Source organism: Mchenga conophoros, linkage group LG19 (assembly GCF_057382185.1).
Source record: "Mchenga conophoros isolate Kocher_MC1m ecotype Shallow Benthic linkage group LG19, M_conophoros_male_GT1.1, whole genome shotgun sequence".
NCBI lineage: Eukaryota > Metazoa > Chordata > Actinopteri > Cichliformes > Cichlidae > Mchenga > Mchenga conophoros.
The window spans coordinates 15254380-15268837 of NC_140544.1; the positions used below are offsets into that span (position 1 = coordinate 15254380).

Here is a 14458-nt window from a genome sequence, read left to right on the forward strand (position 1 = left end):
ATTTTCATCTTTCCTCTGTATTAATTCTATTCTTTTATTAATATCTATTAATCATCCACAATATCTAGTGGCTTAATGTTCACCTAACAAGCACAGGATTCCTGGTTTGAGTCTGGAAGGAGAAGCAGCTTAAAAAACATAAGAAAAAACCATCCAAAATCAAACTTATGGAGCTATCATACTGAGAATTTCTGTTTTTATATTTTATCTTGTCTGTCTGGATTTCTTCTTGAACTTAGCATATACTGCTAAAGCAAATCTGAATCAAGTATATGTTATGCTTTCTTCAGCTGACTATCAGTGATGTCACATCTCACTAGAAGGGAAGTCATTTTCCAAGTCCATCATCGGGGAGGTTGGTGGTTGATCGTCAGCACAGCTGGCAGGAGGGTCGGTTGTCATTTGGCTCGTCTCTGGCTCTGGATCAGCTGCCTCTGGATTCTTCTCTGAAGTCTGAGTAAGTGGTAGGTCAGCTCGGTCTTCTTCTTCCCTCAGAGTTTCCCCGTGATGAGGGATTGTGGGAGCGACCACTTCAGACTTCATGTCTCCACTCTCAGAGGTGTTCTGGTCTAGAGCAGTCACATACAAACCCAGAGGATCATGAAAACACTGCTGGAAGTGTTACATCTATTAAACCCAGGATCAGAACGTTCACCTGCACCGGACTCATCTCTCTGCTTTTCTTCCTCCACCAAAGAAGCCTCTGACTGGACAGCTGCATCTTTCGTGTCCTTGTTCAGTGGTGGAACCATCATGGGTACTGGAACCTTAAAGAAAAAAATGGAAAGAAGTGTTTGATTTACTGAAACGATTATTTAAACCTTATAGATTGTGAATATAAAGTAAGAGGACCTACAGGCATGGGCATAGGCAGTGGAACAGGTGTGTGCTGGGAATACATGTTCATAGGCACTGGAATGAAGACCGGCACTGGGACTGGAACCATTAACACCTTCACGTTCTCCTCTCCTGCTGCCAGAGGAGGATGAAAGGGAGATAAAGAAAGAGTTAATCTTGTTTTTATGTGAAGAAAATGATTTGAAGAAGAGGAAAATTAAAGGTGAGACACAGGGGTGGGTCACTGTGACATCACAGGTCAATTAAACAAACTTTATAAGAGACCAAAAAGTGACAGTTTGGGGTTAGCCAAGAGGAATAAAAGTGGACCCCTTAATACTTCCCAGCTCCATGTTTTTATTCCTGCACTCTACTCGAGTAGTTTTCCCATGATTCAGGGTTTGTAATAATCATTTTTAATCTTAGTCGGGGCCTCATCTTAACCAGCTGTTTGTGCTCCTGTCTGATGAAATTGATAAAAAAAGCTACCATTAATTTTTACTGTTTCCCCATACGATACTCATTGCACAACTAATAAAAATTAATCCTCTGAGATTACTGAGCTTACAGTCACAGTCAGACTCTAAGGAGCAGCTGTTATTAATTCACTCCAGAAAGGGATCAGAAGTAGGTGTATGTGTACAAAAAGGTGGCATTTATTAATAAAAACATGTGAATGAAATAAAAGGAAATCCTGCTGGTGCCAACATTACTAGCTGCTCTAGACCTAACCAAACTGTCTTTGCTACCAGCTGATCATTAGGATTATAGGTGACCCACAGAAACCAACAGCAAAAACCACCCAACTGATGGAGTCGGCTACAAAAATAACAGAGAAAATCTGGGATGTGGACACAGGGAAAAGCGGAAAGAGAGATTCCTTTCACAGTCTTATGGTAAAAGGTAAAATGCTACCAATGTGACACCAAAAGATCTGCTGTTTGCAGAGTCTTCTGATTTATTGGAACAGCAGTTTTTTGATTTTTGAACAAACATGTGGCCAGCAGATGTCGCCACTGAGATGTGACTAACTTTTCTGATGGAGTGTCAGGTCACTCCATCAGGAAAATTTGATTTCTCATCACTGCTCCTGCATTTTTGAACCATCAGGGATGGCAAATAAAGCCAGCTGCCTCATGTCAGGACTCAGCTGACATGCATTTATCATCAGACTGAAAAAAATCCCAGACAGCAATAAACCTTCACATAATCACAATAAATGTAAGACTTTAAAACCTTTCTTAATATCACTTCAATGATTAAATTGATTTGGAAATAAACATCAAATGTTCAAATGATCGTTCTTTTGGTTTCATTTCAGAAAAATGTCCAAATGTTTATATTTTTATTAAGAAAATAAGACCATCGTGAAGTCCCACCGCTTATTAAAAAAACCTCTGGCGAGCATGGTTTGCTTCACTGACATTTATCATTATTTTGGCATCCTCACATATATGCAGACTGTACTTTTTAGATGTTTAAGATGCATATTTTATCAAGACACTGTTACTGTTGATTGTTTTATACCTGAAAAACAGCCGAGAGGACCCAAATGTGCCGAAAGGACGAAAACAAGAGACCTGTAAGTCACCTGCAGCCACCTCATTAGGTGGAGAGGAGTGTAGGTATTTCACCTGAGTCAAATATCAGATGCTTTGTGGCATTTGGGCCACAAAACACCTCCTGTAACACATGTCGATCCCAGCAGAAGACTTTGGGCTCTTAAAACTATTAACTGCCTTAACTGAGCCACAATGTTAAGAGTCTGAGCTCCATCCTGATCATTTTGTCAGCATTTGTTGGCAAGAGGCCGAGGTGAGGGTCAAATATGTCTGTTATCTTAAATTTGTACATGTCAATAAAAAAAATAATAAAATAAACCATCACAACTGGGCTTTTTTTTCCTTTCGCAAATATAATTTATTTGCAGTCCTTGCTTTCAACCAAAACTTTCAAAAAACAGAGAAAATGAGGAGGAAATGAAACATGCAGTTGCACATACAGCAAAGTGGAATAAATATTAAAAATAAAACAGTGTACAATGGGTCATTAAATAAAGTTCAGTAATGTTACACACAGCTGGAATCAGTTCGACTTCAACTCAAGTCAGAATTGAAACCAAACTTGGTTCGCGAGACTGCATCAGTAGTGAGGTAATTTTCATGAATCACACATTCATATCAAACAAAGTGTAACAGGATATAAAGTTAGACTGACATCAAATAAACGAATGAATGAGGTTTGCCAGACTCGAGACCGGTCAGACATTGAAGTGAGCGCAAGTTTTACCCTCAAAGATGAACGCCTACCTGAGGTTTCAGTTGGGGATTTACTAACCTTCAACTGCTCACATACTCCAGCTGGATTTTAATAGATTTCCTCACCTGTAAAAGGGGGATCTGTTGTTTTTATAATTCAAGTATTTAATGCCAATGCTTTAAAGCAGATGGTTGTAGATTTTTACTCCGGGACTCTACCAAAGTAGCTTTGCATGATTCACAGTTGAAAATAATCCCCATTTATCTTTTACTGAGATAAAAACTGAAGTCACGGGCTGTTTTAATTGTGAGCATCCACAGTTGTTACAGTATATATAGAAAAGGGTAATAGGTCCTGTTTAATGCAGTCACCATCCTACACAATAAAACCACATGCCTCCAAATGGGGTATCATCTTCATGAGAAGCTTATTGAGAAGCTAGAAGACTTTAAAAAAAATGACCTTTCAGCTTATAAAGAAGAAAAAAAAAACTCTCACATCACAGGAAATGGAGGAATAGTAGTATGGATGAGGGGCCATCATGAATAATAATTAAAAAAATGAAATTAAATTTAATAACAGGTTTTAATCATTTGACACAATTCTTCTTCTTTCTTTTTCTTTTTTTTTTAAACAAGTAAGGTCAGTGACTTGTCTTTTGTGGATCTCTTGCAAATACCCACCATACAAACTAAATACTCATAGCGTAAAGAAAATACTCAGCCATATGATTAGGTCATAAATATTGCTGTCTTTACTTCATATAAAAATACACAGAAAGCCCCTTTAAGTGCATCGTTTCTTTGTAGTGCCAGATTACAAGTATGAATTCACAAAAGTACTGAAATGAGGTTTTTTTGCCTTTGTTCTTAAGGCTCTGGAGGTAATCATAAACAACAAAACAATATATATATGAAGTAGTGTGGAAACATCAGTTAAACCCTGTAGTTTTCAATCTGTGTCCGAGCTCGGGGGGGAAAGGGGAGGAGGCGGAGGAAGAGGAGGAGAGCGTCTCACGTTGGCAGATCAGGAGGCTGTGGAGAGAGTAGATCACTCGGGTGACACACTCGATCCTCTCAAGAAGTCAGCTAGAAAATGCAAATTCATTTCAACAAATCACGCAAGCACAACATTAACAGGTTTAAAAAAAACAAACAAACAAACAAAAAGGGCTGTAAGTTGTTGTAAGACTCACAAACATTCACACATGCTGAATGCACAAGCTTTATTCTTTACATGTTATAAAGCAGAAGGGAATTTGTGTATGCTCGGAAAACTCACCTTCAGTTTCCAGTTCGGGAATCACTTTGTAGATCAGTCGGGTGTGATAGAGCTCGAAACAGGGCACGGGGCAGAGGCTGGGCTCTCCTGAACACGTCTTACAGTAATACGACGTCTGCCTGCCCGACAGCTCGCTCCTGCTCTCACAATCTGTCTTTTCAAGCTGCTCCTCCTCCTCTTCTTCTTCTTTTTTCTCCATCTCCTCATCCTCTGCCCTCTTCTGCTTCTTCTCCGCTCCCTCTTCTTCCTCCACCCTCTTCCTCTTGTGCTGTCTGCAAACCTTGCAGTCTGAGTAAGTCTCTCTCTTGCCCAGGAAATGGCGCCCGGTTAGACGCGCTGGCAAGCCATCACACAGTTGCGTTTCTTCCTGACATTTTGGGCACGGTTGTGGTGGCGTGGAAGCTTGAGCTGACGGTTGGTCAGACTGCGAGGAGCTATCTAGCAGAGCTGGTGCAATTGTTAAAAACAGCTAATTGTGAGCAAAGATTGAAGAACAAAAAAATATCAAAAAAGAAACACCAGCTGTGGACTGCGGGAACGCTGCTGCTGAGCATAGGATTCATTTTTATTTTAGGTGCATGGTGTTTAGATGGAGCAGTGACTGATACACATAAAATGTCAACTCTTAGTGAATGATGGCACAAATGGTAGCAAGTCTATCAGAATATTAGCCCACTGAGCTAAACTTTATATAAATCTAAATAAATTAAAAACAAAGAGGAAACTATAATAGTTTTAGTCTGTCTGATGATGCTTCAGGGAAAGTGTTTGTTGAGACTTGTCTCAACGTCTACAACACTTTGAGTTTAGTGTTTTTATTATAATGTCCGTGCCGCCTCTCATACACTGAAGGACTGAAACTGAAACAATAAAAACTAAACCCAAACTAAATATTTACAACAATAAAATCTATAAGAAAATCAGCCAACCTACAGTGGCCCTGAGAGGTCGAACAGGAACTTAAGAAAACACCAGCAAACAAAAATGTTGCAAAACAACACAATACACAGAAAAAAATAGAAAAAAAATTCACATTGGGTTTTTCTATTTCCATTGTGTTTTATGTGATTTTGTGCCATTTGCTGGTGTTTTCTTAACTTGCAGTGTATTTGACGCCTCAAAGCCACTGTACGGATCCACTATCGAAAACTTGCAGAAATGAAATAAAACTGAAAGCACAAAGTCAAAAACATAAGAGTAAAAACTAATTAGAAAAAACCTTGGTGCACTCACAGTAACAGCATTAAAAGAACATGATTATTTTTAATATTGTGAATAACTTTTATATTATTTATCTTGATTCCCTTTTTTAAGTTTCACTAGGGAAAACAATTTTATTGAGTCATACTGGTTTCTCTTTTTTGTTAACATTTCCATCTTACAAAGTTGAGAAAATTAAGCTGAGACCCTGATGTTGACTTATATAAAATATTCGTTTTATGTGAGGCAGACGTTTAATACATAAAATATTGATTCTCTGTCTGTTGTTGGCTGACAGGAGGAATAATGCTGATAAATTTAACACTGGTAATGCTAATGGAACAGTTTTCCAGTAAGAAGTAAGGACACTGGGATTCATAAATATTTAAATATATGGAAAAACATCTTTTAAATTATCTAATCATTGCTGTTGATACAAACATGCAAAGCTGTGACTTGTAAAACACCCAAAATAAACAAAGACAATGTAGTAGGTTTGTGTAAAAATCAACATATGTCCATTTAAAAACTTCCAGAAATTATAATTTTTTTTTAAAGGTGCATTACCGGTACATGTTTGTTAGTGCACTGTGTATTCAGCAGGTGTTTGTAGCTGTGCTGTACTGAGTTTTACTGTCAGGAAGTTACTGAAAGTGGTGCAGCTCAGCTCCCAAATCTCACTAATCAACAGGCAAAACATGTTGAGGTGATTCCTGCAATTACCTCCTGATTCAGTGGAAGGCAGCTGGCACATGCTCTCTTGGTCCATGGTGAAGGGCCTGCAGAGAACGGACTTGTTCTTCATCTGACGCCGACGGGATGAAGGCACACGCATGGCATCGGTCTGGGTACTGGCCTGCATATTAAGTATCAAACAGTAACAATAAACGAGGCGGATCTGACTCATAATCATAAATTTGTTACAGTGGACAGTTTCTCCAACAGGAATCATTTGAATGTCAAAAAGGGTGCCATTTTTTTAGCAGTCTGTGCTGTTTGACATCAGAGATGTAAATCTTGAGGCCACCTTAATGTGAAACTGCTCTCTGCAAGTCCAAAGATCAGGTTTCAGCCTTTCTGAACTACAGCTCTATTAAGAATAACAATGGATACTGGGGCACCAGTTTAGCTCACAGGTTGAGCAGATGACCCTCTGCGTGTCTTCCCCACTCTCTCCCCCCTCTTCACTCACTGCATCATTAAGAATAGGAATGGATACTGGAGTCACTCGGACTGCATACTGACACTTAGTTGTACAGTGTGAATACATATTGTTTGATCTGTGGACTCTCTTTACACAGCATGCTTGGGTGAAGTATCTAAGATGCACCATTTGGAGAAAATCTTCAGGTAGTTTCAACAAAGCAGTTTTTATTTATTCTCTTTTAGATCTTTGAGGTCAATGAAAAATGCAAGTGACAGGTGATGTCGCCGTGGCTACGGCCATTTTTCATACAGAGTCTGCTGAGGTTAATTGCGATCTTTGCAACGTGCTCGTGAAGTTGACACTTGAGTACAGAATGCCACAGAGTAAAGAAAATAAATTAAAATGGACCCAGTAATATACACAATTGACCCTCTCTAGTAATGTCAGGCAAAATCATCCAACCCTTTGAGAACAAATACACACAGAAACAGTACATACGTGGTCGAGATTCTTGCCGTCTACATTGGAGGTCGGTAGAGCTCCTAAAACAAACAAACAAACAGACAAACAACAAAACCCCAATAATATGGTTATAATTAATAATATGATAATATGAGATCTGACATCACAAACACAAACCTAAATGACTAAATATTATCAGTTGCTTTAGCGGTAGCTATCTTTATTAAATATCTGTACTGTGTTTATTACAGAGAAAACATTTACATAAGAGAGCTTCTCACTTATTGCAAATACTCACTCTAGAAAGGATCAAATGTTTAAACACCAAATCTAAAGACACTAAATACACAAAAAATATTAGAATATTAGGACACTGGTTTTATGGATGTGTGCATGTACTAACCAGTCAGAGTGGTATCTGCTGACACGCTGGGCTGTGTGGCGGAGCCGTTGGCCAATGAAACGACGTCAGCTATGACTGGATTCATCTTTGAGGAGTGGTGGGGTTGGGTTGGAGCTGGAGCTGGAAGTAGAGAGTGAATGCAATCCCTTCACCCAGATGCTTCAGTGTTTACCACGCAGCCCTTACTTGGTTTGTTTTGATTTAAACACCATTTGAGAAGCAGCTCTGTAGCTTTCTAAATTTTTGCAGATTTGAAATAATTACTGCGCGTGTTCATGTGCAGCTTTACAGTTTTGAACACCGTTTACCATATGGTGTCTGTGGCGCCGTCCCATTACTGCTGCTGTGTTGGCTCGTCTCAAAGTGAAGGTGGCAGTACTGCTGTAGGCAGGGCAGGTTGCAGAAGTTACGCACCGAACCCAAACACTGCAGCTTCTCCGTCATGTAGCCCTGCTTCCTGCAACTGTCACACCGACCCATCTGCACCAAGACATAGGAAGACACGACCACATTCAACACGCTGCAAGAGGCATCGTGTGGTTCGGTGTATAGTGCAGTGGGGCAGCCGTATTCTCACCCCGTAGTAGAGTACAGTGTACTGGGACATGCAGTGGGGTCTGCAGAACTCCTCCAGCTTGCCTCCGTAGTGACTGTGCAGCATCTTCTGTGCAATGCCAGAGCAGTAGGTGCAGGGACGCCAGACATGCTCCTTGCTACGAGAAGTCAGGTCATGCTTGAAGAGCAGCTTACAGTCTGGAAAACACAGCAGGAGGGGTATTACCTCAGCACTACTGCAAACACAATTAAGCAATCAAATCTGGAAATTAAAACAGAGAGAAAAGCTAGAGAGAAAATTCAGATAGTTCCTAAGAGATAAGAATTATCTTGTACTTTCAAAATTACAAAAAAAATCCAAGTAGATTGTGAGTTAGAGTTTGAGGGTCAAAAATAATAACCGAGATGACCTCTGATGAGAAGGATTTGCAAAGGATCACAGCAATAGAGCGGCACATGGCTGAATTATGTTTAGTAACCAACACGACGAAACTTGACTAGCATCAACAGTGTAGAACAGGATGAAGGCCATCTTTGAGCATTACTCACTTTCACTGCAGAAGACCAGGTCCTGCTGGTTGTAGACGATGGTGTCAAAGATCACCTTATCCTGCTTACACCACTCGCACACAGCAAGGATATTTTTCTGGGTTTTATACTGCTCACAGCACATCTTACTGCAGAACACAGAAATTCGACCCTGCAGGCAAAAACAACAACTAGTATATTCCTTTTTTATGGTGCGGCACTGGTCATGCAGAAGGATATGAGTGAGTTTACTTACCTGGTGGCTGAATAATAGCGGCTTGGTGTTGAACTGTTTGCTGCACTGGTGACAGGTCAGTTTGGAGGTGTCACCTAGCCGGCCCTCTGCCAGTTTCATTGGCTGACCGGCCTGCGTTTGTCCTGGCACAGAAGGGGAGGAGGAGATGGCCGGATGGGGAGGCACTAGTGGGGGCACTGAGGTATGACTGGGATGATTGCCTGGATAGGGAACTGAGGATGGGTAATCCTGAGGGACGGGAGGGACTGAGCTGGCTCCGGCAGAAGGCCCCGGTTTGGGGGCATCTCTGACAGAGGGGTCCCTGAGAGAAGAGGCTCCATTGGTCAGGTCTGGCTGGGATATGTGGCCAGATTTCTATGAGACATTAAGGGAAAAGAAAAAAAAATTACAAGACGGCTTAGACCATCAATGTGTGCCATCTTTAAATTTATTAATGCCACTGTTACTTTACCCTAAAGATAGTCACACAGGTGTAGGAGCAGAAGTTACGTATAGTGCCATCCACCATGGCAAGGTGATACTGAGGAACGGCGGTCACTTTACACAGGGAACATGGGAATGGAGTACCTGCAAAAAAATAAAACAGTCATTAAAAACAAAAACTTGAGATTCTTCCTCCAATGGAGCCAGGAGGCTAACTAATAATTTTCTATTCTGCATGGTATCTTAATTTGTAATAAATATACTGCTGTAAACCCTGTGCTTGTGACATGACCCTGACACATGTGGACGCGTGTGTCATACCAGTGAGATTATGCTGGGGTGGTCGACTCTGTTCCACGCAGACCACAGAACAGTAAAGCTGAACTTTTCCCTTCTGGTCTCGTTCCATGATGGTTGTGGACACGACCACTGTCTTGTGACAGTACGCGCACTCTGTTGTCTTTCTACAGGTCTGTGGAGGAAACGATACGAGGGTGCCGAGCATGATTTTTCTGACATAATGAATAATGAGAACAGATGCATGCATATATGCACACAGAAGCAGCTGTGCTTGCGAGGAGAGTCTGTGCTGCTCCCATTTTGCTCAAAGAGACTGACTATAAAACATTTTGTTATGAAAAACACTTTTTTAAAACTAAGAAGTTGGATCGATTATTGTAACTCCTGTAGAAAAAACTTCACACTGCCCAGGATAGATCCCCCTTTATATGATATGACAGGGCAAACCACTGAACCACCCAAGTACGCCAAAACATCAATTCAAGTCTAGCATTCGTAAAGCATACATCTTCAAAATTCAGCAGGTTCTGATAATTTGGACACATATGAGGGGGCACAGCTGCCCCTGAGCAATAAGGTGGCAAAAAAACAAAAACAGGTTTTGTTATAAATAAACAACATGTTTCTAAAAAGTAAAATGTATAGAACTGTATCTTATTCTTATCTTATTCCAGTGTTTTTTTTCTAATTTTTCTATTTGACATTGCACTGTCCACTTTCTGCTGTAACAAAAACAAATTTCCCACGTGTGGGACTAATAAAGGTTATCTTATTTTATCTCATCTCAACTGATACAAGGATATTTATACCTGTTTGTAGGTGCTAATGCAGGTGGGACCACAGAAGTTGAGCTGAGACTTCTCGATCGTGAGCGTCTGACAGGAACCTGATTTGGTGTTACAGTAAAGACCGCAGCCTTCGCAGCAGTTCATAGCTAACTGACGTATCTTGCGCCAGGTTACAAAGCAAGCGTCGCTGCAGAGTCTGTGTAGGCGGCCTTGATGGGTGACCTCGTGCTCAATTGGCTGTAGAGATGATCACAATCAAAACGTGGAGAAGCAATAAATACAACCAAAATGAAGAGACGCTGACCTAAAATTGGATCTTTATGTTACACACGTGAAGTCTTTTACCTTGTTGGAGACTTTACAGACACTACAGAAGGGTCTGTCAGTCTGGAGCTCTGCCGGTTTCTCTGGCGGCTTCTCTGGCTTTCTCTCCACTTGTTTATCAGCCCATTTGTCAGGAACCTTGTCAGTCTGTTTCTTCTTGTGTCTAAAGACGGACAAACAGAACTGGCCGCAAAAGTGCATGAAGGTGCGGTCGTCTGCTGGGATTGTGATCATGTCCCTGGGCTGAACAATCTCCCTGCAAAGAGTAAAACAAGAACTAAAAACAACACAGACTCAAAATATCACCCATGCATGTACACTGTCATAGGGCCTGAGTAGTCCTGCCATTGTGGATTGCTAACAGAAAGTTTAAGCTGTTTTGAAGGTCAGTGCATGAGCTGGACAAAGCATACAAAATATACAAACAAATTGCATAAAATATAACAGCATTCATATGTAACCCTCAAAAACTACTGCTTATAATGCTGCAGAAAAATGAGGATTCAAAATTCTGACATGTGGATCCCTGTGCTGGTTTAAATGGAATAAATCAAATTTTTGATTCACAGGTAGCACGGGAAGCCCTTTTTTTGCCGGCTTGCTGTCCAAATCAGAACAAGGACTATCACTGCCACCTAAAATCATAGATTGAGTTTTAAGTTTATCCGATAGCTGAATGACATCAAATGAAACTGGAGTAGCAGACCCACAATGACCAATGAGACTGGACGGCGCAACAACTGAAATTTTAAAATAAAAGTGAGGGGAAAACCAGCTGCTCCAAAGCAATGTGAAAATAGAGGCAAAGGGAGAAAGTTATGCTATGCACTAAAGGGTCTCACATTTCAGCGATATTTAAAAAATTTAAAAGTAGATCATGTAAAATAAAGTAGCATTTCGTTAAGACTCTCAAGTGACCATCCGTATACGGTTTTCATAGCACCACAAGGCAGCGAGTTCATATCGATGCCCAGTGGAAACAAGTGTGTACCTGTTGCACTGGAAACAGCATCGGTTTTTAGTGGGCAGAGGAAGATGGCCCGTCAGACATACAGTGGAGCAGAAGAGCTGCGTCGATCCTTTTCTCTGGAAAGCCGTTTGACCTTTCAGCAGAACCTGAAAATGTAAAGTCACATCATTGTACATATTCTCAGCAAATAACAGCATTAATAAGTTAAATACACAGTTACGTGAAGCTTTTCAAATTGTAGTTTTCCTTTAACAATGTGCATTTTTGCATTAATACCTTAGAGCAACCGCTGCAGCGAACGCTACCAGGAACTGGGGGTTGTGGTGGGCGCGGCGGTATTGGTGTCAGAGCTGGTATTGAAGTTGGGACTGGAATTGGAGGTCTGACGGGGAGGGAAGCCATGGCTTGTATGACAGCTCCTCTACCAGGGATAAAAATGGCAGTCGGAGTCGGGGCTGGAACCGCTGCTGGCACTGAGGTGGACAAGAGGTTAACAAAGCTATCAGGCAGATTTATTAACCCTTAGATAATTCGCAGATTTTTCCTTTCTGCCACTAATCCGTGGTTTATCATTAGGTCCAATTTCAGGCCAATTTTCACACCAAGATCTTCTTTGGTTCACTGAAACTCTATGGTGCATTATTACCAGGACTAATAATAATAATAATAATAACACAATTTGAATTCTTGTTATTACAGTTAAAATCAAATAAACTACAACATAGTGTATAAGACATCACCACTAATGTTAAAACAAATGCACTCACTGGTAGGAGAGGTGAAGGTGTTGCCTCCACCTACGGAGAAGACGGAGCTGATCCTCAGCTCCTCCTGCAACAATAAAACAATAAGAAATCAGACTGCACATTTCTGTCTGTCTTTCACACTGCTATAAATCACATCAAAAAGGTCAAAAGATCATTTATTTAAAAAGACCCTCAGAATCAGCCATTTTTGGTACAATAACTTCAGTATATTTAATGAAGGCAGGTAAAATTTGATCTTCGTGCTGTGACTATATAAGAGGATGGCATATTGCTCCTATGCTCCAAAATGCTGAAAAACATGACTTAAATTTAAAAGCACACAAACTTTGAACCCACATCACTGCACTTCAAAGGCCTGCAACTGTGAAAATATTAACATGGTGTGAAAATAAAATTTGACATGTTATTGTGCAAAAGCAATCAGCTGATTCTGAGGGGACTGGGTGGGATATTTTTAAACTTGATGACCGAAATAATGAGTCTAAATTGTTTCATAACAATGCATAGTCTGTTAGCAGCTTCAATCCAAATACAGTGAGGTAATCTTTAACTTCTCTCTATACCAACCTCCTGGTGTTCGAGCTCCTCTTTGATCTGTCTGATGGAGCTCTGAGGCAATAACGCAGCATCGTAGCCTTCATCAATAGGCTCCTCTTTTATATTCACACTCGGAGAAATCGGGGGATTGCTGTCCTCCACCGGAGCTGCCTCTGACGTCTGAAATAATAGAAAGCGTCCATAACTACCCAAGCTGAAAAGGCAGTTAACTGACAGTGTTTTCCAACCCTCACCTCTCCCTGCTGACTGTCTTCTGTCTCCTCTGTTTGGTTCAGGACGCCTGCATCTGAACATGGATAGGGGAAAAAAGCAAAACAAAAAACGACATGTATTATTGTTTTCGTTATTTTTTTAGTAAACACTTTAAATAAGTTGGAACAAATATGATCTGCAGAGGAAATAGATGACAATCAAGATCCTTTCCAGATGGTATTACATCCCTTTCTGCTTTTGTAATCAGTCCCAACACCACTGTCTGACAAGCAGCCTGACGGAGCCTCCACTGTGTTTCACAGATGGCTGTAGACACTCTGCTGTACCTGTCTGATGATTTGAGCTAAAAACTTCAAATCTGGATTCATGACAGGTTCTTGTTTAACTTCTCTTCTTTCAGAATGGCTTGTTGACCGGCAGTACTTCCACTGAGAGCTTCTGTCAGTGCATTACCCGATACCAACAGATGCTAAATTCTAAGATTTTCTGAGGAAAAAAAACCAAAAAAAACAAACAAACAAACAAACAAAAAGGGAAAAAAACAAAAACAAATTGAACAATAAAATGCATGCTAAGATTTTCATTAAACCCCTGGAACTTCACAAAAATAACAAATTCTGATTCATGTGGTATTAATATTGATATTACATTAAATCGATATGTTGTTGGTCACACACAGGAACTGACTGCCACTTATTCTAATTGTAGCATGGACATGCACTTGTTAAATTAATGTTTTAGCACTTTTTTACTCTCTATAAGGTTACATTTAATTCAACTGAATTATGGCACCAAATCACAACGAGTCAGCTCCCCGGGCGCTTTATATTGTAAGGTAAAGACACAATAACACAAAGAAACAAACTCTTTTTAACAGGAAGAAAAGTCTGGCAGAACCAGGCTCAGGGAGGGGCAGCCATCTGTTGCAACGGAGTGGGTTTGATTGGAAGAAGGAATTCAGTATTCATATTTTTCATATGTACGTATTTGCACTGTGTGTACTTCACAGGGTTTTTGTTTTTAAATCTGTGACACCTTTTGAAACCATTTTCACTTTTCTTTCAGGACATGTGGAGGTTACAACTTCTAATGGCTCAGTGGATCTTAAATGATGATCCAAGCAGATGGTAAACATATTTATTTTAGTCCTTTACCTCACTGCACAGATATTTCCCAAATTCTAAATC

General features: G+C 40.4%; 1 protein-coding gene across 2 annotated transcripts in view; it reads right to left on the reverse strand.

Annotated features, from left to right (window-relative positions):
* LOC146551931 (zinc finger MYM-type protein 4-like) overlaps positions 1–14458 on the reverse strand; it is a 29339-nt gene that overhangs the window by 7602 nt on the left and 7279 nt on the right. The window contains exons 3-21 of one of the 2 annotated variants that reach the window (XM_085257619.1): positions 13292–13344; positions 13068–13217; positions 12501–12564; positions 12010–12206; positions 11755–11879; positions 10785–11019; positions 10461–10676; positions 9673–9823; positions 9380–9495; positions 8929–9282; positions 8694–8844; positions 8167–8342; positions 7898–8069; positions 7590–7709; positions 7223–7266; positions 6301–6433; positions 857–969; positions 656–767; positions 318–569 (exon numbers count right to left, since the gene is read on the reverse strand). In XM_085257619.1, coding sequence (XP_085113745.1) covers positions 318–569; positions 656–767; positions 857–969; positions 6301–6433; positions 7223–7266; positions 7590–7709; positions 7898–8069; positions 8167–8342; positions 8694–8844; positions 8929–9282; positions 9380–9495; positions 9673–9823; positions 10461–10676; positions 10785–11019; positions 11755–11879; positions 12010–12206; positions 12501–12564; positions 13068–13217; positions 13292–13344 — 2934 coding nt within the window. Of the gene's footprint in view, positions 1–317; positions 570–655; positions 768–856; positions 973–6300; positions 6434–7222; positions 7267–7589; positions 7710–7897; positions 8070–8166; positions 8343–8693; positions 8845–8928; positions 9283–9379; positions 9496–9672; positions 9824–10460; positions 10677–10784; positions 11020–11754; positions 11880–12009; positions 12207–12500; positions 12565–13067; positions 13218–13291; positions 13345–14458 lie in introns of both variants that reach the window. The other variant, XM_085257618.1, reaches the window with a different exon arrangement.